The sequence below is a fragment of the Camarhynchus parvulus genome, chromosome 2, assembly GCF_901933205.1.
Source record: "Camarhynchus parvulus chromosome 2, STF_HiC, whole genome shotgun sequence".
Classification (NCBI taxonomy): Eukaryota; Metazoa; Chordata; class Aves; order Passeriformes; family Thraupidae; genus Camarhynchus; species Camarhynchus parvulus.
This window is the reverse complement of record NC_044572.1, coordinates 35,919,210-35,944,064: the sequence shown is the minus strand read 5'-3', so window position 1 is coordinate 35,944,064 and position 24,855 is coordinate 35,919,210. Positions and strand designations below refer to the sequence as shown.

Sequence of the window (24,855 nt, the reverse complement as noted above, 5' to 3'; positions counted from 1 at the left end):
TGAAGTATTTCAGCTGAATTTAAACATACTATACTACTAATAAATTTTGCCACATGGCTTCAAATTAAGAAAAATTAAATCCTTTAAAGCAGTAACTGTAATGCATATGCACGCAAAACACGTAGAGATACTTAATAACTGCCTCAAATGTTCTAAATAAAGTTTCCCTAGAATTAAACTGTCAATTTTGCTATTTTATCAAACTTTCCATTGCATCAACTGCAGTCAAAATGTCCCAACTGAAAGAGAACAATCAATATGTATCTTGAGGGGAAAATGCAGCTTGATTAGTTTGGAAAACACATTAACCACACCATGTGAGCATGCCATGAGTCCTCTGTGCAGGAGCTGAGGATGGCACTCATGTAGGATGATTTAGTAAGGCTGTTCAGAGCCCCACAATAACTCCTATATCATAGCTACGAGTCCACATCTTTATTGTGTATTTCCACGTTCATTTTTGTACTATTTGAGAAGGAAGTTAATTTGAAGGAAGAGAATTCAACACATAAAAGAAATCCTTAAAGTGGTTCAGATTGTTGCTCTTCTGCTCAATTTCTACTCTAATGTGGATGTTCACTTTTCTTCCCTGTTCTCTCATAGTTTTTTGAGAACTGGGAACATGGCAATGGAAAGACAGTGAGATGGAAATTATGACTGCAGATCTTTTTCTCCAGACAGGAAATGTGTCTTAGAAACTGTTTTAACTTCTGTTTAATTATATGATACGAAAGTATGGTTATAGCCCACAGTTAAAGAGTTTGGAGTGGAAAACCTCAGTGTATCACTTCAAACAAATCTCACTTTTAACTTTCTGTATATCTAAATGTGAGCAACAGCACTTAGCAGATGCCTGAACTGCAGTACCTGTAAAATAATTTTAAAGATGTACTGTAATGCCTCCTGTTAAAGTTTCAACAACAGGCTGATTAAAATCTCACCATTTTTTTTAACTGAAGTATTAATTATTGCACCTTCCAAAAGAAAGGATCTTAATCTCTGACTGGAAAAATACCACCCAATCAATGTTGAAGAGATTTGCTCAATAATCTCTTCAAAAGGAAAGCCTTCTAACTTCATTGCTATGTTATAATCCTAAGGACATGTACACAAGCCCTTCAGTGCTCCTTGGAGCCAGACCTGCCATGTGGCTCCTCCAATTCCTGGCGAACACAGGAATCACGACTTCACATTTCAGTCACTCACCAACTGCAAACCTCCCCCCCACCAACCCTTATGTTCAGAATGTAAAGCAGAGATGAAGCAAAGGTACTGCTGTTTCAGGAAGCATTAAAATAGATTTGCCTATCCAAGCTGGTATCTGACACCTTTGACAGAAAAAAAGGGATAGGAATTTATTTCTTTGACATTCACCCAAAGCCACTGAACTAACTCTTCTCTATCCTCTTGGAAGCATAGGACTGATACATTACACATCCCATACACTGTCTTCAGGAAACTCTGTTCTGATACAGGAAATGTGATATTCTGGTCCTTTACCTATAAGCAGAACCTGCATGCATATTTTTAGAATGCATTAACTGTACATGCTGTAGCAAATTCCACCACTTTTTGATTCTCCTCCAGATTTGTGCAGTATAACACAAGAGGGATTGGAGCACCAAGTGACCTCATGAAAAGCTTAACAGTTCAAACCAGCATGGAAAGCTGGAGAAATAAATATGCATTACTGCTTTTCTGTCATAGTTCACTGTAAGAAGAGGCGGTATGAAACCGTATTTTCAAGAAGAACTAAAAATAAAAACTAGGTGGGAGAAAATAATTTTCTTTACAATTAAAACAGACTTTATAGTTTAATGTAGTGAAGAAGTATTTGATTGAGTGGGAGAAAAGAACTCATTAGTGGATGTAAACACCAAACTTGAATAATATGAACTAGAGTCAAGGGAATAAATTAAGGGAGGCAGTTTTGCTATCTCTACACATTTTGATATACTCTGCTGAGATCAAAGATCACCGATAGGAAACCTGAACTGCTCCACATTCTAGTTTCCTGAGGGTCTCTGGCTGAAAGCTTTTCTTATACTTCACCATTTAGTCTTTTGTCAAAATGTAAGCAAATGTGCTCAACAAAATGTAAAGAGAGTCTCCAGCTCATACACTCAATTTATCCCAGCCTGGATTATGAACACAATTTGCTTCTACCATTAACCACCATTCATCATCGACTGCAGCAGTAACAGCTTCCCTTTTGTTTTTCAGTAACTGCATTAACCTTAACACTTATTCCCCTTCAAATCACAAAACAGGGTTTAAACAATGGCATAGCTGCCTTCCAGCCTGAGCCACTTCGCAGAAGCCAAGAGTCATTGTTTCAGCCAGGTATTTAAGGATTCTGCCAATGTTAAAAGATTACACGAAGAAAATGTCAGACAAACTAAATGAAATAAGCTTCCATAACACTATATGAGAATAAATAGTCGCATTGAGACTCTGCTGTGTTTCAGGTTATATAAACCAAACTGACTATGATTATAGAAGTGAATAAAGCCAGTTGAACTGTGACAGAGAGTAATGACCAGTAACAATATCAGAATGACAGTTTTGAACAGAAAAATACAGTAACTAACCAAAGGAAGACACATTACCTTTAAAATTGTAATGTTCCACGTAAAACTTTCTACTGATTTTTGCAGTTTTCTTTCTTTTAGGCCTTCTCTTGCTCCTATATTGTGCAGGTTTTCATGAAACTCCATTGCTGTAGAGAATGAAAGAGGGAGAAATATAGTATCTATTTTAGTGCATTTTTGTGATCATAGAGATAGCAACTTGAAACTAATAAGGCAAAAAGACAGTGAAAAAGGTTCAGAAATTTTATTCTTCAATCACAAATCTATCTGATGTAGTAAGATTCAATGTTATACAACATGCCAATATATACAAATCTGTCTAAGTCAAAATCCACAGAAGCACCTGAGTAGGTCATTGCTCTGCCAAAGATGGAACCCAGCAATTATTTCCCATAGAAATATGATCTCTAAGCACAACTGAATGTGTTGTACCACATGTAAAAACCTTTTTGTAGTTGCTATAGGATGGAAACAGTAATTTCATTAACTACTCTAGCCCAATAAATTTATTTTGTGCCTTGCTCTTTTATGCATTTACATCACAGTTGTCCAGCTTACAATTTATATGGCAGAGTCTGCCCAGAAAATAAGCACTTTACCTTATCCCTGAGAATAAAGGAGTAACTGTGAAGGAGGAATGCCAAGTGAACTTGCCAATGAATGCCTACAATATTTTACCGCACCATGTAAACTACTGTATCCACAAAACCCATATCTGACAAACTCCAAATCTAAAATTTTTGGTAAAATTTAGATTAGCTTGATCTAAGCACTGAGCAGACCAAACAAAGTTTTGTTAACCCTGCACAGATAGCAGAAACATAATTTGCTTTCCATGCTGCTGTTACAAGCCATATAAAAATAAGCTTTAAACTGTTTCCTTCACACAGGAGAAGTCAAATGTCCTTCCATGGGTAAAGAGAGCAACTAACATGGATTACAGCTGCTCTCCTATGGAGGTCATAGCACAGTTGTGCTCTCAGGATCTCCATCTAATAATGTACAGGGTATTTTGAGGTCAAAAGTTGGCAAGTGGTTGCCTCCGAACATAATAGTTAAAGCACAAATTATACTTTTAACTATGTTATTTGCCCAGTGAGTGTATGTACTTCAAAATTTACATGTACTTTATTACTATGAATAAGCACATAAACTTGGGTTGGCTTGTCAATCTGAGAGAAGACTGACTTTTAAGGACATTATCTCTTCTTCATAATCTCTTTATCCTACACTCATGTCTCATTAAAAAAAAGAGAGATGACTGAATGTTTTCATTGTACACTCCCATACCTTACTCCCACATACACACACACACATTTTAAAAGGTATTCACAGACTCATTTGAAAGGCAAAATTGTTCTCTCTACCTTTTCTTACTATTTTAAATTTTGCTACAAGAAAAATAAATGGCAAATATTTTCCCTGAATTAACATAGTGTATCATTTTTATTTCAATCACTTCTCTATAGCTCTGCCTCTGCTGTCTCAAATATAATGTTCTTCTTATATTTCCCCAAAACAGGTTCCTAAACAGGTGAGAAATTAAAGCTCATAAACCCATCATTGTTCTAAGTATCCATTTCCCATTCATATCAACCAAAACAATAAATTCCCAATATGATTATGAAAAGATTGTACACAGATCCCTATTTACAATATTACATTTCTAGAGCCATCACAACAGTACAGATTTTCTGATCTGTACAATAAATTCTGAGACATACTGGCAAACTTTTGAAGTTCTGCACCTCATTTCCATCTTAATAATTATTGCTTTTTAAGTCAGTGGACAGCAGCAATCAATAATAACTTGAACTAAAGAAGAAAGATATTAAGAAATAATGCTGTAGCATTATTCTTAATATCAGAAAGATATCAAGAATAATGCTGACCACCTGCATGTTAAAAGTGGAATTGGTGCTTTGTAGATTTCAGATTATTTTGATGTATACAAAGTTCCCGATATCACAGATGCGGACACAATGGTGACTGTGTATTCTGCCAGCCAGAAAAGCTCCTTTATGTTCACCAACAACCTTCTGTGGTGATGCTCTTCCCAGTCTACACTCATGCTATGATACATTTCTGCCCTGCCAAAGCCATTCTACCCCAGCTAAGTACACTTGGAAGTTGGTAGGAACATCTCATCACCCTTCTTCAGAAAATGAAGCAGTCAGATCATCCCAACAGGGCACACACATGTAAACCCCCAGCTGACAGGTGCCTCCTGCTTAAACACCACTAATATTGATACTGATACTGATAGGGGCATCCTCAACATCTCTCACAGACTGGCCAACTCCTCATCATCATGCTACACTAAACCTAAACACACAAGCAGGAACGAGCAGATTTGAATTTTGTTTCTGCTTCCATTACTAGCTCTTGCCTGATTAATTGAAACAAATTATTTCATCTCTTTGTCTCAGTTTTTCCATCTGCTGAAAGGAATGAATTGTATTTACTACACAATATATGGACAATTAAATTTTAGAGCATGAATGCAGCACAACATTTAACTGTTGACTATGCCTCTCTTGGCATTCATCTTGTATGTTCTCACTTGGTTTTCTTGCACTTTGCCTTGGAATTATTTCATGCTTTAACTATGGCAAAGAAATAACACAAGTGTTAAATTCCAAAATTAAACATATTACAAGACAACATAAAAAGGAAAAAAGAGGAAAGACATTCTCATTTACAGCTAAATTAATAAAATAATTTACATGTCCATATAAACCCATGTAAACATGCCTTTAGGATATGCTTACAAAGAAAACTCAAGGTTAAATTACTTTTTTATATAAACAATTTTCTGTCTCCTTGCAAATAAAAATTCAGCTCTTACTCTCATTAAGATATAATAAACAAAGTCACTTTTATGAGACTTAATTACTTCTAGATTTATTAGTCAATTAGTAATTTTGAACTGCCTGAGAGCTCTTGAATGATAACAGGCATACCATTAACCTGATGTATCACCCATTATATTTTTGCATATACCACCTCAATCAAAGAAAGCACAAGTTAGTCATATTTTCCATTTATTGTGGCAGATGTTAAGGAAGATATAATTCACAACTTTCTGAGTGACCACAAAGAATACATAGGATGTGTGCTCTTCTGTTTGGATGGTATTTTCTGTGTTTTAATTTTTGCCCACAGCACAAACGTATTTATCTACAATGAAATTATTACTGATTGTTGCCTTGAGCCAGAAAGCTCAAATCTAAAAATCTCTTTTGACTGGAAACTCTTTACTAAAATCCTTATTTGCATAGAATCACTGAGGTAAGGCAGCTCTGGACCAACCCCATTGCTCAAAACGAGGATCAGAGAGAATAGGTGGCCCAGGACTGTGCTGAGGTGGCTGTCCAATATCACCAAGGATGTCCCCCCTTTTGTGGGATTGAAGTGAGGCTGGCTGGCTTAGTCCTACTTTCTAGCTTTCTTTAACTTGTTTGCCTACTGCTTGTAACAGTGTGATGAAGTTTCAAACATTATTATTTGGTTCCCTTCTGAGTTTCTGCATGGGGGTACTAAGGGCCCTTAGTTTGCATAACCTGCATTAAGAACGCTGGTCATCGCTGCATAAGTAAGGGTGAGCTGACAGAAGCCATAAAAGTTCCTAAGCATTTGCAAAATGAAAATGGATTCAAGTATTTCACATTAAAAAGAGCAGCTTTCAGCTTTCCAGTAAAACACTCACCCCAACTATTGCAAGGCATGTAAATACACTGTAATATATGTAACAAAACAGCAATAGCATGAGACAACAGCAGGTTTGTACAGTGAACAAAATACTGCTGACAAATTTTCCTAATCATAACCAGAGATTTCACAGCATATTCTTCTCCTCTGCAGTACACTTGCTTATTCTAAAGCATTCTCATAAGGAATCCTTCAGTATTTCCAAATAATATTTTCCCCATCAGTGCTGAATCTCTTTCTGATTCCCCAGTGAATGCTGGTTAGTTTGAATTTCATGATTGTCTCAGCTTTTCCCTCTCTCTCAGATCTGTTTCCAGAGCGCTGGAATGCATTAGATGGCTTTAACACTTTAACACTTCTTCATTCCTCCAGGAATACCTTACGTTCAAGATGCTACTCTGAAATTTTACGCACAATCCTCTTCCATTTTCAATAACTTAAATGGCATGAAGAAAAGAGAAACACTATAAGGCTACTCAATGCAGTAGGAACCATGTATCATTGAGGAGACAAACAAAAATTTGCTTGGTAAGTCTTGCAAAAAGAAAACCAAAAGAGGAGCAATTGCTGTCTAGATACTCTAGACCAGTCAGGTAAGACCTCGGACCTCAAAAGATCACTGCAGCTAAAGGACAATATTAGGATGGACGTCCACCAGCAAAATCAGAACATAAGTAAAATTTATTACCATTGTAGATGTGGGTCTGTGATCAGTTTTAAAATGAGAAAATTATGCAGATCAAAAACTCGTATTCATTTTAAAATACAGCTTGACACAATCCATTTTCAAGAGGTGCACTGGGAAGCAGACTTAAGAACCCTACAGCCCTGTGTTTCCTCAACCAGCTGCAGGATGACCTACAGAGTTAGGACGTCAAACCTGCATTAACTTATACTTGCCATAATCTAATGGAACATTCATGTTTATAATCTCAACAAGGACTAAATGATAGTAGAGAGAGCAATCTGTCTTATTCCTATGACATACTTTAATAACAAGTTTTCCTAAATAAAGCATACAAAGCAATATAATTGTCTTGACAGGATGATAATTTTGAGTCATTCCCTGTCAGAATAGCTTCCAGACTGGACTTCAGCTTTGCTTTATGTTCTGGATTCCTAGTGTTTAATTTTTCACAAATATGTTCAGTAGATACAAAACCAATCACAACTTACAACACTCATATGAGCTTAAAATATGAGTTATTGTTCTCCTGATGCTTGAAATGCTACAAGAACAAAGATGCCCTGCATATTGTTGTAATCCCAACATTGTATTTTCATCAAAAAATATTACCTGGTGATATACCTCAAAAGCAACATTTCTGATACTAATAAAAGACACTCATCTTCAACTGTATTTAGCTTGGAAAATAGTTTCTTCGTTTCTTTAAAATGAAGCTACTTCATATAAAATTTATTGTCTTTAATTACTAACTAGAAATGACACCTGTTGGAAGCTGGTTAGCAATTCCTCCCACTACTGGGCTCTCACTACAGTTCCAAGGCACCATATTTAAGATATTAATTAAAAGGTGCTATATAAAGCAGCATAAGTGATTCTGCTATTTTTAAACTAGTTAAGAAGCATATATTAAAAAGGAAAGTGGCCTTAGGTCACTGAGCTGCATGTAATTATGGTTTTACATACAATATATGTATATTTGTTTGAACTGTCTGATAATAATTACACATTTATTAGAATCAAGATGTGAAAAGAAACTGAAACATGGAAAACTGGAGTTCATACCTGTATGGTACAAGTACAGGAACATCTGGAACTCTGAGATTTGTTTGCTTTTGTAAGAGCTCCTATCACAAAGTCCTGGCATATCAAAAAGCTCTGGCATACAATCTCAGTTTATAGCAAAAAAATTCACACCTTTTCTTTAACTGAGAACCAAGATACTAATTTTTCAAGGATTCTTTAGCAAAACAGCCAGCACAACACTTGCTTAGCTGTATTTCTAAAGCCAAAGCTTCCCCTGACATGCTCATTTGTTTTCTTTGATGAAAGCTTTCTTGCCAAGAGATGATTTACAACCTAGCTGAGACATGACTACACAGCAGGTGGGCTCCTCCGGCTATGTTTTTTCTCTGAACAAAGAACTTTATCAGTGAAACAGCACAGTGATGAAACTCTGGCAACAAATGCATATACTGAGTATGCCTAACGTGAAACAAGTAACAAACAAAATTTGACTATGTCCATATGAAATAAACACTGGTAATACTCCAGGTATGAAGCACTTAAATTCAGTCAAGCAAAATAGAGTTTATTTCATTTCTGGTAGAGCTCTTTGATTTAAAATCAAATTAAATACTTTTCAAAATAGTTATAAATACAAAATAAAAATAAATAAACATTAAATTTTTTTAAATGTAAAGAAAATACCTCACAGCTTTTGATTACGTTACCACACCTTGCAGGTCTACCACTATGCAGATTCAACTGAAACACTTACAAAGATGCACACACAGATTTCTTCTGTACAAGAATAAAAATCCAAGAAAACAGTTTATATATTCAAATATTTCTTCCTCCACTGTGTAGGTTAAACGGTAATAAAGGAAATGAAAAATTCTAGGGAAGTATTTAGGCCGTAAGTATTCATTTCCACATATAAATATTTAATTTGCTTATACAGCTGCTACTCTTTGCCACATCTTTGAAAGCGACAGCTTTAATTTTTTACAGCATTAAATATGTTTCTTAATATTTTTATTTTAGATTACATTCCTTAAACAGTCAGCTATTTCAGCCTCACAAACAATTTCCTCTCAAAATTAATTTTATCAGAAAGAGAGGTTGGGAAAAGAGTCTGGCTACCAGACCATATCAACAATAAATCAAATCCATCATGTTAGAGAAGGAGTAGAAGTCACCATACTTATAAATTGTCATATATTTTGCTTACAAAACACTCTTCACACAAAGATTTAAAATGAACCTTCATAAACTAATGCTTAGCGTATCTCTGTATTTTTAAAAGTCATTACTAACTGCAAAAATGGAGTTTTAGCAGGAGCAAAGATTAGATGCTGAAGTACTTCCAAACACTTTGTTGCCACTGAAGACACTGAAAAAATGCTACACCATAACTAGAGAATCACAATTTCTTGGCAGATTCAAAAAATATTTTGCTGAGATTTAAGATGCTCAAGGAATTAATTATTTGCATTCAATATATTCAGATAATTACTTGACAAAAGAACACAATACAATACCTTATTTAGTTGTTAGGGATTCTTTAATTACTTCAACCTCTTTGGCACTGTGCACTATCTCTGTAGTAAGTGGAAATGTTCCTCAGACACAGACAGACACGTAGGTACTGCCTTTACTTAGGTGGCTAAAAACTGTTTTGGCGCCCAGTGCCCTATTTTTCTTGAAAAACAGTAAAGACAAATTGCATACTTAAAAGAACTTTCTTATTCCAACATCCCAAACAACAATGGCATCACAGCCTACCAAGCACCATCCTTCCTTTTAAATTAGTATTTAGTCTTCCAGTCCAGACTCACACAATCCCATGTGCAATCACAGTAATTCAGTTCTCCATGTAAGAGACTTTCTTGAATGCTGGAGAGCCACTGAGGACTTAAAATGCTCACTTAAGAATTCTTAAATTCCTTAAGAAACACCATCAGAAGAGATTCAAAGCACTTGCAGTACTAAGCTTACACTGTTATGAAGCTGAAAAGAGGAAATGTGTAACATCTATGCTACGACTTTGTTACTTCCAAGGGTTAAACAACGAGCTCCACCCTTCCAAACACTTTCAAGAACAATCCTATGTAAAATTACCCTTCCAGATACCAAAATCAACAAAAAGAAACTGACAAAACTCATAAAACCCACATCAACACTTTTTCTGTTCCTCCAAAACAACGCTTTTACAAAATTCACAGAGAAACAGACCTTGACATAATAAAACAGTTGTTCTGGAAAACTGACTCATAGTGTTCCACCCCCAATGCACTGAAAACTTTATTCCACAAATACACTCCTCTGTGAAGAGAGACTAGATTTCTGAATGGGGGCCAAGTTCAGCCGCTACATGTATGAGAATGAATTAAGACTGTCAATAAAGGGCATAAACGCAAGAGAGATACAAAGGAGAGGATTTTTTTTCCACAGACTGCTGTTTCCTTGTTTATCAGTCTTGATACTCAAGAGAGACCCATGAGATTTTATCGAAAAGTTTCTGATTTTATTGAATGTTAGAATGCAGACTTAATAAAGATACTGATTTATGGTACACTGTAATTTTTCCCAGTGTTCAGATCTGGCTGAGCATACATTGTTTCACTGACAATAGTCATCAATCTCTTACACTTCCACAGAAATCTAACTTCTTTCTTTTCTGGCATTACATTAACAGGAGGGGAAAAAAAGGCTTCATGTGAAGGGGTAAACTCAAGAGAGTAATGCAAAAGTCTGTGCTGGTCAAGTATTTGCCCTAGTACCAATGAGTGAGGTCACTAAGAAGTATACAACATGCCTCCTAGGCATCATCCACCCATTTGCAAAATATATCAGATTCACAAAAAACCCAATACCATCCAAGGGAGCTATGTATGAGAAGTAATACAGGAAAAATGTGGTGTATGACTGGTGTGAATAACTATGGTGACAAACATGTGAGCGTAAAGAAAAATGACTCATCACCTATTCACTAATACTATTTAAGTGCAATACTATTTGATCTAAGTGCAATTCTTCACTTCCCCTCCTCCCCAGTAGAACGTGGTTTCCAGAATATTCAAGGCACAGGAGAAGAACAAGTTTACAGAGCCAGGGAGTACAAGCAATGACGGTATAATCTGAGCTGCTGCGAACTGTACCTGGAGAGAGAGGCTTAGTGGAGTTATTTGAGGAGGAATGAAAAACAGGAAGAAAAAAATGCATAAAAAAAGAAGTAGACAGGACAAAGAGCAAGCAAGGAAAAAAGCAGGTAAAAATGATAGACAATACAGAAAATTTAGAAACATAAATAAAGGTAATAACTTGAACACACCCTTTGTTTTCTTAACTATAAAGCCTATTGTGCTAATAAACATTGAAAACTATGTTGTGACAAGTGTAGAGAAAGGACTCAAAACAATCTGATAAATGGCTTATTAAAAAATGAGAACATAGAGAAAACAAGGAAGAGCAGGTATCTCGAAAGCATGCAGACTGGCGCTGAGAGGGGTGTCCAAGCATTGTCTTAGCCATAGCAGGTGACGTTGGAGCTTACATGGTGGTGATAAATATTATAGATGGCTTTCTTTGGACAGTGAATCTCATGAAAAATACGATAATGGATCCAATTCTAAGATGTAACTTGAAGATCAGCATGTCCTACTGATGGCAATCAAAAAAAATGAAATATTTTCAATGATAATAGACAGAGCAGCATTCCTTCACTCCCTAGTTACAAAACAGTAGTTTAAGGGCAATGGCTTCTAATCAAGAGCCAAGACCTGCTGATGAGAGGCAGTATTTCAGAAGACATGGATTAACATGTTCTGCTGAACTCCACAGTACCCAAACCATAAAAAACATAAATTCTCTTTCAAGTCAGGGATAACTGCAGAAATATTGGGAACCTAGTCATTCCTTTCACATTATAAATAAAAACTCAATTGCCCACCTATATACCAAGTCAAAAGTGCTCCTCAATAGTTAAGCATATAAATTTCTTTTGCTCTGTTAGTGGATTATCTAATCTGCCAGAATATTACATTTCCTTACATGTTTTGTTTTGGTGAACCTGAGCCAAAAACCAACTTAGAATATAAATAACCTGAACAAACAGTAAGGGAAAAAAGCTCAACAGCTCAGTGGAAGTGTCATTTTGCTGGAAAGCTTAAGTAGAAACAGTGGGGAAGTACGTTTTCCAACTATTTGAACAAAATTGATTTTATTCATTTAGTTTTCAACTACCAGAAGCATTTGAAGTGTTCGTATGGCTATCATCCTAGTATTTTTCTGCATGCAGCTCAGATTAACCATTTTCCAACAAACACTGTGTACTGTGTTTATCTTTAATGGCATCCAGAATGGCTGGATACTTCCTTTCCTGAAACCATATCTTGCTTTGAAGTACATGTTAGAAAATATACTCCTTGTATGTCATTCATTACTTGCATTATTAAATAAAGTCAGTCACTGTATGGATGGGATAAATAAGACAGACTCTGCTCCAACAACTCAGAATCAAAGTATGAGGAAGAAAGAGAACAGATGGATACAGGAAGAGTGGGGAGTACAATGAAAACTATTTTGGTGTAGGTGGTAGGAGGACATGTGTCAATCTAGCTGTATTTGTGGGATAATTTTAAAAACTAATTCAAAGGAAGTAGCCTGGTAGGTGTTTACAGAGAGCCTGTGGGACAACACGACAAGGACTGAAAATCCAGCAGGCACTGGAAACTCTTGCTACCAAATGAGCAAACACAAGAAAAGTGAAAGCAGCTCCGTCCTGACGCACAGTGAGGAAAAAAACCTAAAAATCCATCCAGGGACAGACATCATCAAAACGACAGCCAGGAAAATGACGTGCATAAGGCAAAACTAGGATGGTCAAATGGAGAGAAAGAATAGTGTAGCTGAGAGCCCAGAAAATAAGAATCTGAAAAAGAATTCTGGCTGCACAGATGCCTAGGGAAGGCTTTGCCTATAAAGAAAACATATGGAAAGAAATATGTATGTTTTTTATAAATCTCAATTCTTAAAAATGAATTCATCCTCAGTTTGAGCAAACAGTGCTGAAATACACATTTATGCATCATATTAACAGTAAACTGACACTGCTAGAACTCTATACAATAACTTCATTTTCTGATCTAATTCAGAAACCTCAGAGACCATTCCTCGCAGGTATTGTCAAGGCAACATTTTCCTCAACACACATAAATTTACCCTTACTGATTTTATATTTCCCAAGATTATAGAATCATAGAATGGTTTGAAGTTCGAAGGGACCTTAAAGATCATCTACATCCAAACCCTCTGCCAGGTGAAGGAACACCTTCCATCACACCAGGTTACTCAAAAATACTCCAGTCATATCTGCCTTTAATTAAGTTCAATCGTTCTTTGTCACCAGCAAGCTGTGTTTAGCAATTATCGCTCCCCGTAATTTAATGAATATTTGGAATATTCTTCTGAGCTTCCAGTGCTGAACACCAAAATGAATTCCTAAGTCGTGGTTCTCTCATTTAACCAGGGATGAGCTCAGACAGTATTTGAATTATAAAGCAAAAAATGCAATAGAAGATTCAAAAGAGGAGTTCAGGAATTATGTGATTTGAGTACAAAGGAGGCTATAAATGAGGTAGTGTGACCTGGACATTCAAATTCTTTACTCTAGCAAAAATAGGAGCATTTTAGGACTCTAAGTGATTCAAAGAATGGATCAGATTATCTTCAAATTCCCTTTGGCACCTAGATTCTATTTTCTTGTAGCATCTTTAACTGGCTTAATAGCGACAAAATAAATGGCACTGCAGTCATCTTGAAGTTATGTGGATTTTTTGTAAGTCTGAAAAGAATAAAAGTACACTGGGAAGCAAAGCAATATCATGCACCCATATCTTTTCATTATTCATGTATCTAAAATACTTTCAATAGCTACTTAACTAATAACAATGTGTTGAGCTGAAATTAATATGCTGATATGGACAAAACAGAGAGGTTTTTAATATTATTTAATTTTAAGAACCAAAATGAGGAGAGATGTTTATAGTTAAATGTGCTCAGAGAATATTAATAGCAAAAAACCTGAATTCTGAAAATAGCCATCTCAATAATTGTATCTTTACTTATCCAAAAGGCTATCAACCATGGAAACAATACTGCATTTATTTCCAAATTAGGTCTGAATTCTATAGGAGGCCAAAAGTCCTATTATTAAACTTAAGATAGAAAACAGTTCAACAGAGTGAATCAACTTTGCCTATTTAACAAAATTCTCTTACAAGCCTGGTTATGACAACAAAAATTTACTGCTTATTGGCAGCTTGTCTACTTCTTATTTTAGCAGCTTTTTCACTATTTGAGCCCTAGAAGAAAAAAGGCCAGACAAAGGCATGATTTTGTTTTCTCCTTATACAGAAACTCCATGGGAAAATGTATAACCTTTTACTCATAATTCAAGTAGCATCTACTGAGATCATGAGATCAATTAGATAATCTTCCAAACCCATTGATACTAAAAGGTAATTCAGTTCAGCTCATTCATCTTAAAAAAATGCCTTGACCCTGCAGGGCTAAAGCTGCCCTAAATAGCAGGATCTATTACATAATCCATACTTAGGCTTATGTTACCACACTGGAGGGTTCTCATTCGAAGGAGATCAAAATCTCCACTACTTAGCACAGGCTTTAAGTCCTTAGCATCTTAGCAAAGGATTCCTGGACCAAACTGTCCCTCATGTAAAATAAGGCAGTAAGACTCAATAAAGTCAGATATATGGAAGTTTACAGGAATCCACATAAGCTAGTAGAAAGCAATCTTTTCTGAAGGGCAACAATTCTAAAATAAAAAAAATCTGGGCAACTAGCTTTTGCCTTGTCTCTAGCCAAGGATATAAACTGCTTAAGACACTGGTGACACTAAAAAATTTAAGCACACTATCACCACATATGTGGGAGATGATTTAAGAAGCAAACACACACGTCTACCAGACAACAACATCCTTACAATAGCACAATACATTTTGTGTTTGGTACTGCTGTGGTTTAACCCCAGCCAGAAACCAAGTGCTGCACATTTGCTTACTCCTGCTGGCTGGGATGGGGGAGAGAATCAGAAAAGTGAGAAAACTTGTGGGTTGAGATAAAGACACTTTAATGGGAAAAGCAAAAGCCACGCACACAAGGAAAGCAAAACATCATCCTATGTAAGCACTCTCAGCAGCAACAAAAAACATCTCTGCATTATCAGCCCCATTTTAAAGCACTCTGTAACACAGTCCCATACCTGCTACTAGGAAGAAAAATAACTATCCCAGTCAAAACCACCACAGTATTTTAGATAAATCTCTGCATCTATCAATAAGATATGTGAAGTAATATTTCATCACTCATGGTATTTATGTTTGACAACTTCAAGTAAATAGGGCAACTTATAATTTTCAGGTATTTTGACAGTCCTATGGTTTAACTGAAGTTCAGTGTCTGAGGAGCATATGTTGTGAATCAAGGGGAGATCTATAAATTCCAAGTGGGTAAGCCTTCCTTGCTGCTGATCTGAAAGCCACTGTTAATAGGAGGGAATTTGTAAAGGAAGGCTGAGGGTGTAAGAGCATTATTTTTTCTTTTTGGGGAAAAAGCACCAAAAAAAAAGGGACTGGAATTTGTAGGAGAGCAGAGAAGCAGATCAAAGAATGGAACAAAATCATGGAAGATAATGGGAGCTACAGGATGCTAAATATCAGGCAGATAAAAATGTATTTGTATATAAAAAGCTTTCGTTCCAATTAAGTCATGCAAAACATTTCTGTAAATACTTTGGCTGAGTCTTTGGCAGCATTCCTGTTTCTGATGCAACATGTGATGCATCACTTTGAGCAAATTTGTAACATTATTTATAAAACAGTTAAAAGTTCAAAAGAAAACAAGCATGTTTAAACAGCAAGGTCAGACATGGTATCAAAACAAGCAGGAAACCTTCAAAACTCAGTTGTGCCCAAATGACAAAACTGTTACAAAATATCATGATAAAAAAGGGTCAGTTTGTGAAGGGGTCAAGAAGTACTTATACCATCTATTTCAAATATATATCAGACCCAGGAAACTTTTCAGAGAACTTGTGGGAACAACACAGAACCAGAGGGCATCCACCCAACAGATCTAAAGAAATACAGGAATCAAACATCTGAATTACTGTTACACAACTATCAGAAGGCAATGTTCTCCTGACAATTCCAGTTTCACCAAGGCTCTTGAAGACACAGGGCTGCCACATCAAAAGAAGAAAAGTTCTCACAAAGAGAAAGAGGAGCAAATGGTTAAAAAATTTCAGTGTGAAGGAAGATCATTTTCTTTGCTTCCTGTAACCTTGGTGTTTTCATTTGTGGAAATTACTATAATAACAAGCTACTGTCCATGTATAAAATACTTGTAATTTCCAAATTCAAGATGTAATTCTATGAATCTTTGCTTTCTATGATTTGAAATGTCTTTTCACTCTTACTGGATGTGCCTAAATTACAGTAATCTTTGTTTGTATTTTTGGTTTTTTGTTGTTTGGTTGTTGGGTTTTGCTTGGTGCGGGAGGTTTTTTGCTATAGTTGAATATTGATTATAAGTTTTGGAAAATAAAAAAATTACAGCAAGTTCTGTATAATATTTTTAAAAGCAGCTTGTACTTACCTGCTTTCTGACACTGCACAATCTTCTCATATAAGCTATCTGTATTTTCAACCAGAGTCCTGATGGTGTGAATCATCTATATAGAAAATAAATTGAAATATACAGAATGTCAGTAAAATTAAATTTTTACTTAAAATTTTTGATTTGTAAATGATGCTTAAAAATGAACTCAAATTGATTAACTAATACTAATTGTTAACATAATGAATACTCTCCTTTTCCTGGTCATAACGAGGTAGCAAAGTGCCCTAGACGTAGAATGAAGGCATAAAAATTACAATGCTTTTGGGCTGGGATCTGTGAATACTGAAGCAAAATGTCTACTCCATAGTTCACTGCCTACCAAAGCAACTGGAAATTATACAACCAGGCAATTCACTTTTCGTGGCTTGGTTGAGATAACCTGGATGCAATTTTCCTCTTCCTCATTCCCTCCAACATTCAGGATGATGACCACTCATTTCCCAGTCCATCTTTTTTCCTAGGCATCGTTCCACTGCTTTTCCAGATTTTTTCCTCTACATTTTCCCTTTTGTGGTTAGACCTGCACTCATGTATGAGACAACGCTTTATGGAAGAAAACAAATCACTTGAGGCTGGTAGTGGAGGATAGGAAAAATAAATTATTTCTTTAGCTGATCTTTCTAAACAAAAAGCCTTTCAGGGAATCCCAGCTGAATGCACTAAGATGGAACCTCACAGAATTTCCAGCCTAGGGTATGTACTGAGAAGTAACAACTTTGCTTCACACCTTCCCCATTGACGTCTCTGCTTTCCGCTCAAGCAAACAATTTTCCACTAAAACAATGTCTAAAGTTTTGACATCTTACTTATGTGGGTGTTCATGTGGAACTTGCTTTTCCTTAGGAGACCACCATTTGCTTTCATGAGGAGGAACAATACTCCTCATAAAAGCATGTTACAGGGAAAAAGGAATGTTACAGGGGAAAAAAGCCCAAACCTCTCTAACACTGTTCCTCAGAGAAAAATTACTGTAAGAGGCATGACTCCCTCACACATATTAGAAGGAGCCTTCTCCAGCTGAATGACATTGAGGCTGTTTTTCTGAACATTGCTCCAAGTAAGGCATAAATCAATTTTGAGAAGCAGGCAAGCAAGTCTCAGATTTTTGATTGTGACAAGTATGCAAGCAAGTGAGGAGGAAAAACACCTGCACAGACAAACTACTCTACAGGCTTCTGTAACTGTCAGCTGCACAAAAATCTGGTTTAAACAAATGACAAAGCATTCAAAAATAATTCTAGTTCTATTTCTATTATTTCAGTTTGAACCAATAAAGAAAATGATGCAACCTCTAATTTTTTGCTTCATGTTACACACAAACAGCATTTGAAAAAGCAACGTTAGAGTATGTGGAGGTCATCATACTGGATAATTTAATCTAATCCTCACATCCCAATTAATCTCTATTTAAAGCGTCTACTTAGGCTGATTTATATTATGTCCACTGTCGGCGTTGCTTTAAATAAATGTAAATTATAATATATGAAGTAAAAATAACTTGATCAGGTTGCTAAGCTGCAAATGAAAAACTTTAGCTTACCACAGTTTAAACTGGATTGTTCTTTGAATATAAATATCAATTTTCACTCAACCAAAAACTACCTATAAATAGAATTATGCTGATTACTATGTAAGTGTAACAAATTGAAGACAATTCAAGTAAGAGAATACTATATTTCACCCACATAGGGAGCACTGCAAACTGACTATTCCTAATCAGTCAAGGAGAAAGCCCCATTTCTCTGTGTTTCATTACTATTCAGTCTCTAAAACAGAATTCACAAATTGAAATAAGATCACTGTAAATTTGCTTGACAGGCAAGGATTTACCTGTTTCAATATGTATGTCACATAATAAATTTGTTTCTGCAATGAATTTAAATGGAGAGAACCAAAACACAGCTGATGTCAGCTGTATACTTCCAATAGCTGTTATTTTGCTAACTAGCTGAAAGAAAGCTGTAAAGCAGGTTTTCCTGAATTGAAAATCACCTTGAAAAATGAAATGATGAGCACATATGACTCTTGGGCTTTTCTGGGATGCTAATACACAATACTAAGGACTAGAGAGGGATTCCCTATCAATATGAGTCCTTTCACCTGAGCACTCTTTTGACTGGAGTTCATCTATCTAAAGAAAGATAACAACTGTGCTGTCTGTTCAAGGTATTTGTTTTGAAGGAATTGTAAGAAATATTACAACTGCCCTACTCTGTTTTTCTGACCCCATGTGTTTAATAACATAATTTCTAAGCCATCTCAGTTAGGTCCTATTCCAAACACAGAACATATCTACCTGCTCTGCTTCCTTCATACGCCCTAGATTAACATCAGGTAATTTAGAAGCAGTGGAGAACAAGTCTCAGCTGATTAGAAAACTTACTCTGAGATGCTGCACTGATTTTCAGAAATAAGAGAATTCTAAGATGAATAAAAATGCTTACATTACTGCTTTTTTGTTTACTTTCTGTATTGACAAAAGAGAAAGTTTTACTGGTTCTGTAGATGAAAGGAAAAGAAACTAATCACTGTATTAGTGCTCTTTCATCATGGTCAGGCTAACCCTGAAGAATTCATAATAACATGCCAATTTCATATTTCACAGTTCCAGTATGGAAAGCTGCTAAATACCCTCAGATCAAAAGGAATACCCTCTTTGCAACTTCTGAAGAAAAATGGCAATGCATTTCATGTGGCAGAAATTATTCTTATATCCCCTTTTATATTATCAAGACCAGTAACAGTTACTTTCATTATCTGTATTTAAGATTAACAGCACTGCAGAGCAAAACTGGCTGAGCTAGCAATAATTCAGGGGTTGACTGCCACTACCATTCACTCACTATTATGGAACACCTCAATTTTCAAATCTCCTTCCCTAAGAAAATAATGGAGCACTATGCTGTGTGCATGAGTAGGTATCACCTTCTAGTTGTGCTTGATTAATAAATTAATACTATTAGTTCATTATAATTTTATTCTTACATTGCTCTTCACCACACAGTCATCTTTTAGTACGGATTCAGCTATTTGTTAAATTACTCTTATGGAGTGTTTGAACATATGAATTCTCTCTAGTGTTCAAGCCAAAGTTTTAACCTCATGAAAACAGTCATGTAGACATTCACAGAGACTGAAAGACTTTTGGCAGACACAGCATATGGAACAACTATGTATAAATGCCTATATTTAAACAGAAAATTAATCCAAATATACTGGTATGTATATGTGTGACCAATATAAAAATGAAATAGAAAATGATGAGTAAGGAGGAGCTTCAGTGTGAAAACCACTATGTCTGCAGCAGAGTAAGAAATGGAAATCTCAAGTAAAATTAGTTGTGGAAATTCAGGAGAAAGACCAGGTAGTATCTGCTCTACACTGAACTAGTCTATACTGAACAAGGCAATCAATAAGCAGGTATTTTCTAACCACATCTAACTTCTAGAATATAATCAGTGACAAATCTGGAAAGAGAAATGGAAACAAATGTAACAGGGAACAACCAGTTGCCACCTGATCATTAAAAATGTATTGCAAATTGGCCATGCATATTCAAGAAAAGAACACATGCTACATGAAGTTTAGTAAGCTATATTTTCTAGCAAGCCTCTTACAATACTGATTCACATTTCCAACCTATGTTGCTTTTTTTTCTGGAAGCAAAGATTAAAAATATCCAAAATTTTATTTTAAATATAGAACTTAAAAGATATAATACTGAAATTGCTTCAACTCTCCTTTCAATTCCCACCCCACCATCACACCCTAACCTCAGCATAACCAGAGAACTTCTCAGGTGCTCATTTCAGACTGGACTATTCTACTTTTTTTGTTGGTCAGTGGAAAATGGGAAATGCAGAATGGTATGCTTTATAGCCTTGAAGTCATCACATTTTTGCAGAGGCCAGGTTAATAGTTTGATCTATTTGTTGTATTCTTCAAACTCTATTGGTTAAATCACACAAGCATTTTACCTAGTTATTCTAACAAATGGATGAATGTCAAGAAAGATGTTTTAAAAATTAAGTAGTAGTAGCTGTTGTTGTTATTATCATTATTATTTACATTGTTCCTACTTTAAAAGGCCAGTGATGATGGTGAGAAATCACAATTGTTGCTTCAAACAGATGGAACTGCATTGTTAACAGTTCATCCCTTACATGATGCTGTCCTCACAATGAAAAAGTCATATACTGAAAAAAAATCTATCCTCCTTCTCAGCAAAACATAACTCTCATTAAGATGGTTACTTAAAATTATACATATAAATGTCTAGAGTAGCCTTTAGGATAGTTTTTTTATGTTTCAAAGTTTGTTGTCTGATTTATTGTTTTACAAAAGAGTTAAGTGCTATGAACTAACACCATGTAGATCAATCCAAGTGCTCACATGTATGTATTTGAATATATGTACACATGAATGTATTAGAAACCATTTCATTAATTTCAGCTGAATTTGAACAAGATCTGTTTCTACTAGGCTCACACAAACAGGTCTTCTGCTAGAAGATAAAACATTCTGTTTATGCCCTCAACTTGTGGAAAATATGTAACTGAACTCAACCGTAAATATTTTAAATATCACATTTAACACAGGCCTTGGGAAAGAAGACTTTCAAAACCCCCAGGATTTATCCAATCCTCCAGTGTGGAACTGGTTGGTAGCACACAAGGAGACATCAGCTGTATTTTAAAATGGAAAAATCTGTGTCTGGCTGATGAAACTCAGTGAGAGAAAACACCTTCACTGACACAATTGCAACACCAAGGATGAACATTATTTTTAGCAAGAAAAGCACATCACATATTCAAATTTCAACATCTGTAAATGTGTTGCCAATACTGCTAGACCTACATTCCAACAGCAAACCTGAAACCATACTTACAGTAGGTATAAATCAAATGTTCATTAAAATGGCACTCACATTCTACTTTCATCCAAACCTCTGCATATTAGATATATTTCTGAAATCACAAACTACACAATTTCTAATAAATTTATGAATCTTTAGTATTCAGAAGCCAAACTGGGACTCTTAACAGCAGTAATAAACATGTAATTTGCATTTTCCAGACATTTCATTAAGCCCAGGATGGTACAAATAGCACCATTATCAAACAACACTTCACAAAAATAGGAAACCAAACACAAGGCATCCCAAACTGCTAATAGCATCTGCACCACTTCAAAAGATGTGTTACACAGTGAAGATCAGAAGCTGCTACCATTGCCCCACACAGTAACAGCAAGGAAAGGAACTCTGGTAGGGACTCCTTATAAACTCTTTGCCCTTAAGAACCATTATAGGTACCAGGACCTAACAACACATGGTCAGCTCTAAGAGGATGTCTGTAAAAATTGTACCCAAGCAGTTCAGCATTCAACGTCAATGCACCAGAAGGCATCTTTGCTGTGGCACTGAACAAGCAGATGAACAGTTCTTAGTCCTTTCAGTGACAACTGCCATGGTCAGCTTGCTCTGCAGCTGCATAAGAGGTTGTTTTAAACTATATGTGCTGCCTTTCATTTTCTCCTGGAGAAGAATGGTGTTATAGCAAATAAGAAAGGAAATTGCTATATAATCAGATTGCAAATCTCACAACTCAAATGAATTGTGTTCTAACTGTTCCTACAGTGTGGACACCACACTGAAAGAAATCTGAAACATCCAACTTCTAACAGGACCACCATAAACAAGAGAAGTCAACTTGTACGAAGAAAAAAATATCCACAGCTTTCCTCTGCTCTGCCAAGACTGTCACCACATTGTAGAAGGCTACACACATTGGCTAAGCCTGATTTCCCTTTTGTAAACTCATGCTGAGTTTTTCCCATCTCTTTCTTGTGAGGCCACAGCTGGAGCATTTATCCCAGTTTGGGGTTTTTCAGTACAAGAAATATATGGACTACTGTCCAGCACAAAGCCACAGAGATTTAAGGAACTGGAGCATCTTTTATATGAGGACAGGCTGGGACTGGCCAGCCTGGAGCAGAGAAGGCTCAGGGGGAATCTTAGGTGGTCAAACACTGGAAGAGGTTTCCCAGACTGACTGTGGAGTCTCCACCCTTGGTGATACTCAACAGCCAACTAGACACAGTCCTGGGCAACCTGCTCTGTCTGATCCTGCTTTGGGCAAGGGGTTGGGGTTAGATGATCTCCAGAGGTGCCTTCCAACCTAAACGACCCTATGTAAAAAAGAATTATAGTGAAGATGACATCTCCAGTCAAAAGAAATGAACTTTCTGGCTCAAGTCAACAATCAATAGTAACATCTTTAGAGATAAAAATCAGGTGTGGTTTTGCACAGAAAGCTCTATAAACAAAAGGTGATCTTTCTCCCATCCAAATACAGTCCAAAGTACCAAGGTAAGAAAATCAATCTGCTAACTGATACTTCTCTACACACAGAGGATTCATTGCATCAAACCAAATTTCCTTCAAAGCAGTAAGGTTTTTAGCAAACGTATTGTCTAAGTTAGAAAATATTTCTTCAACTGTACAAGAAAATAAATTTAGCAGAGAAGCACAGAGAAGGGACCTCAGGAGGTCATCTGGTCCAAACCCCCTTGCTCATGCAGGGCCACTTACCATGGCTGGCTGCCTAGGGCCATGTCCAGATGGCTTTTGAGTATCTCCAAAGCTGGAGACTCCACAATTTCTCTGGGCAACCTGTTCCAATGTTCAGCCACCCTCAGAGTCAAAAAGTGTTCCTGATGTTCTGACAGAGCCTCCTGGTTTACATTTCATGCCTTTTCTCCTGTCACTGGGTACTTATGGAAGTAGCCTCTCTCTGGCCTCTTTGCATCCTCTCCTCAGGCATTCATACACATTGATAAGATCCCCCTCAGCCTTCTTTTCTCCAGACTAAACAGTCCCAGCTCTCCCAGCCTTTCTGTGTAGGAAATGCTCCATCTCCACCTTAGTAGCCCTCTGTTTGACTCTTCAGCGCATCCATGCCTCCCTGGTGCTGGGGAACCCAGGACAGGACACAGCACTGCAGGTGTGGCCTCAGCAGCACTGAGTAGAGGGGAAGGATCACCTTCCCTCAAGAATAACTTATGATATAATCAAGTATTATGTTTCTCTTTAGACTTTAAACCACTGCCTTCTTCCAAAAAAAAAAAAAAACCAAAAAAAAAAAGCAGATGAAATTTCCGCTATTATTACTGAATTCACTGGCATATTATGATAAAAATGTAATGCTGTACCTGACAGTGGCAGTTTATCCATTTAAGTGGGAAAAAAATAAGAACAGACTCATGGTTTAACTTTTTCAGCCTACCTTTCCTCTCTCAGCTCTTTTTGAAATGTTTTATATTCTAGAAAATACATACATGGAAAATGTTTTTTTTTCTTCAGAAAAAGCAAGACAAGATTATGCCATAATACTTTGCAGGATCAAAAGATATAAGATATGAAATCCACTTACCAAAACTAATTCTTGTAGGCCTGAGAAAAAATAGGACATAATATGTTCTTAATTCTGCAGCATCCCAAAATGAATTAATTCCCCCCAGTTTAAGAAAATCTACCAAAGGAACAAACAGTCCACAAGTCCTCCATTAAAGAGAACTATTTGTTCTTAATTCCTCATGAGTCAAGTATATGAGAAAGCCTAGGCTGAAGACAGAGTAAATATAATAATCAGCAGCTCTCTTCCAAACTATGTACCCAAGGACCATAAACTCTTTTTAAATCAAATAGCCACTGCTTTTCACTTTCCTGATAATCTGGGTTTTGTAGCAAAATTATTTTCATAATTTTAAAACTAAAGCTGATAGAATGAAAAACCATGTGAAAAGTGGACAATAAGTAAGGACATGTATATGAAATGAAAATATCCTCTATCTGTATAAGCAGAAAAAATCCATCATCTGTGTGAAAAAATTAATAGGTAGTTAATAGGTTATTTCTGAAATGAGATCCATCAGTAGCAGCTCTAACAGCCACAATTTTTTTTCACACAGATGGAATCAAAAAGACAAACACCAAATTTAAAATTTATTGAGAAAGAGAACTCCTATTGGAAATATGTAATACATATGAGAAGTTGCTATACATCTGACCTATTTTTATCCTCTTCCATAAACATTTCATTGGACTACATTAAAACAGGACAGAAAGCTACATGTACTCCTCTTCCTGAGTAGCCGTATTTT

General features: G+C 36.1%; 1 protein-coding gene across 2 annotated transcripts in view; it reads right to left on the bottom strand.

Moving 5' to 3' along the window:
* The window catches only part of PLCL2 (phospholipase C like 2), a 100,189-nt gene that overhangs the window by 7,249 nt on the left and 68,085 nt on the right, over positions 1-24,855 (bottom strand). For both annotated transcript variants that reach the window (XM_030966080.1, XM_030966069.1), the window contains exons 5-6: positions 16,669-16,744; positions 2,610-2,719 (exon numbers count right to left, since the gene is read on the bottom strand). In XM_030966080.1, the coding sequence (XP_030821940.1) occupies positions 2,610-2,719; positions 16,669-16,744 (186 nt within the window). The remainder of the gene's footprint in view (positions 1-2,609; positions 2,720-16,668; positions 16,745-24,855) is intronic.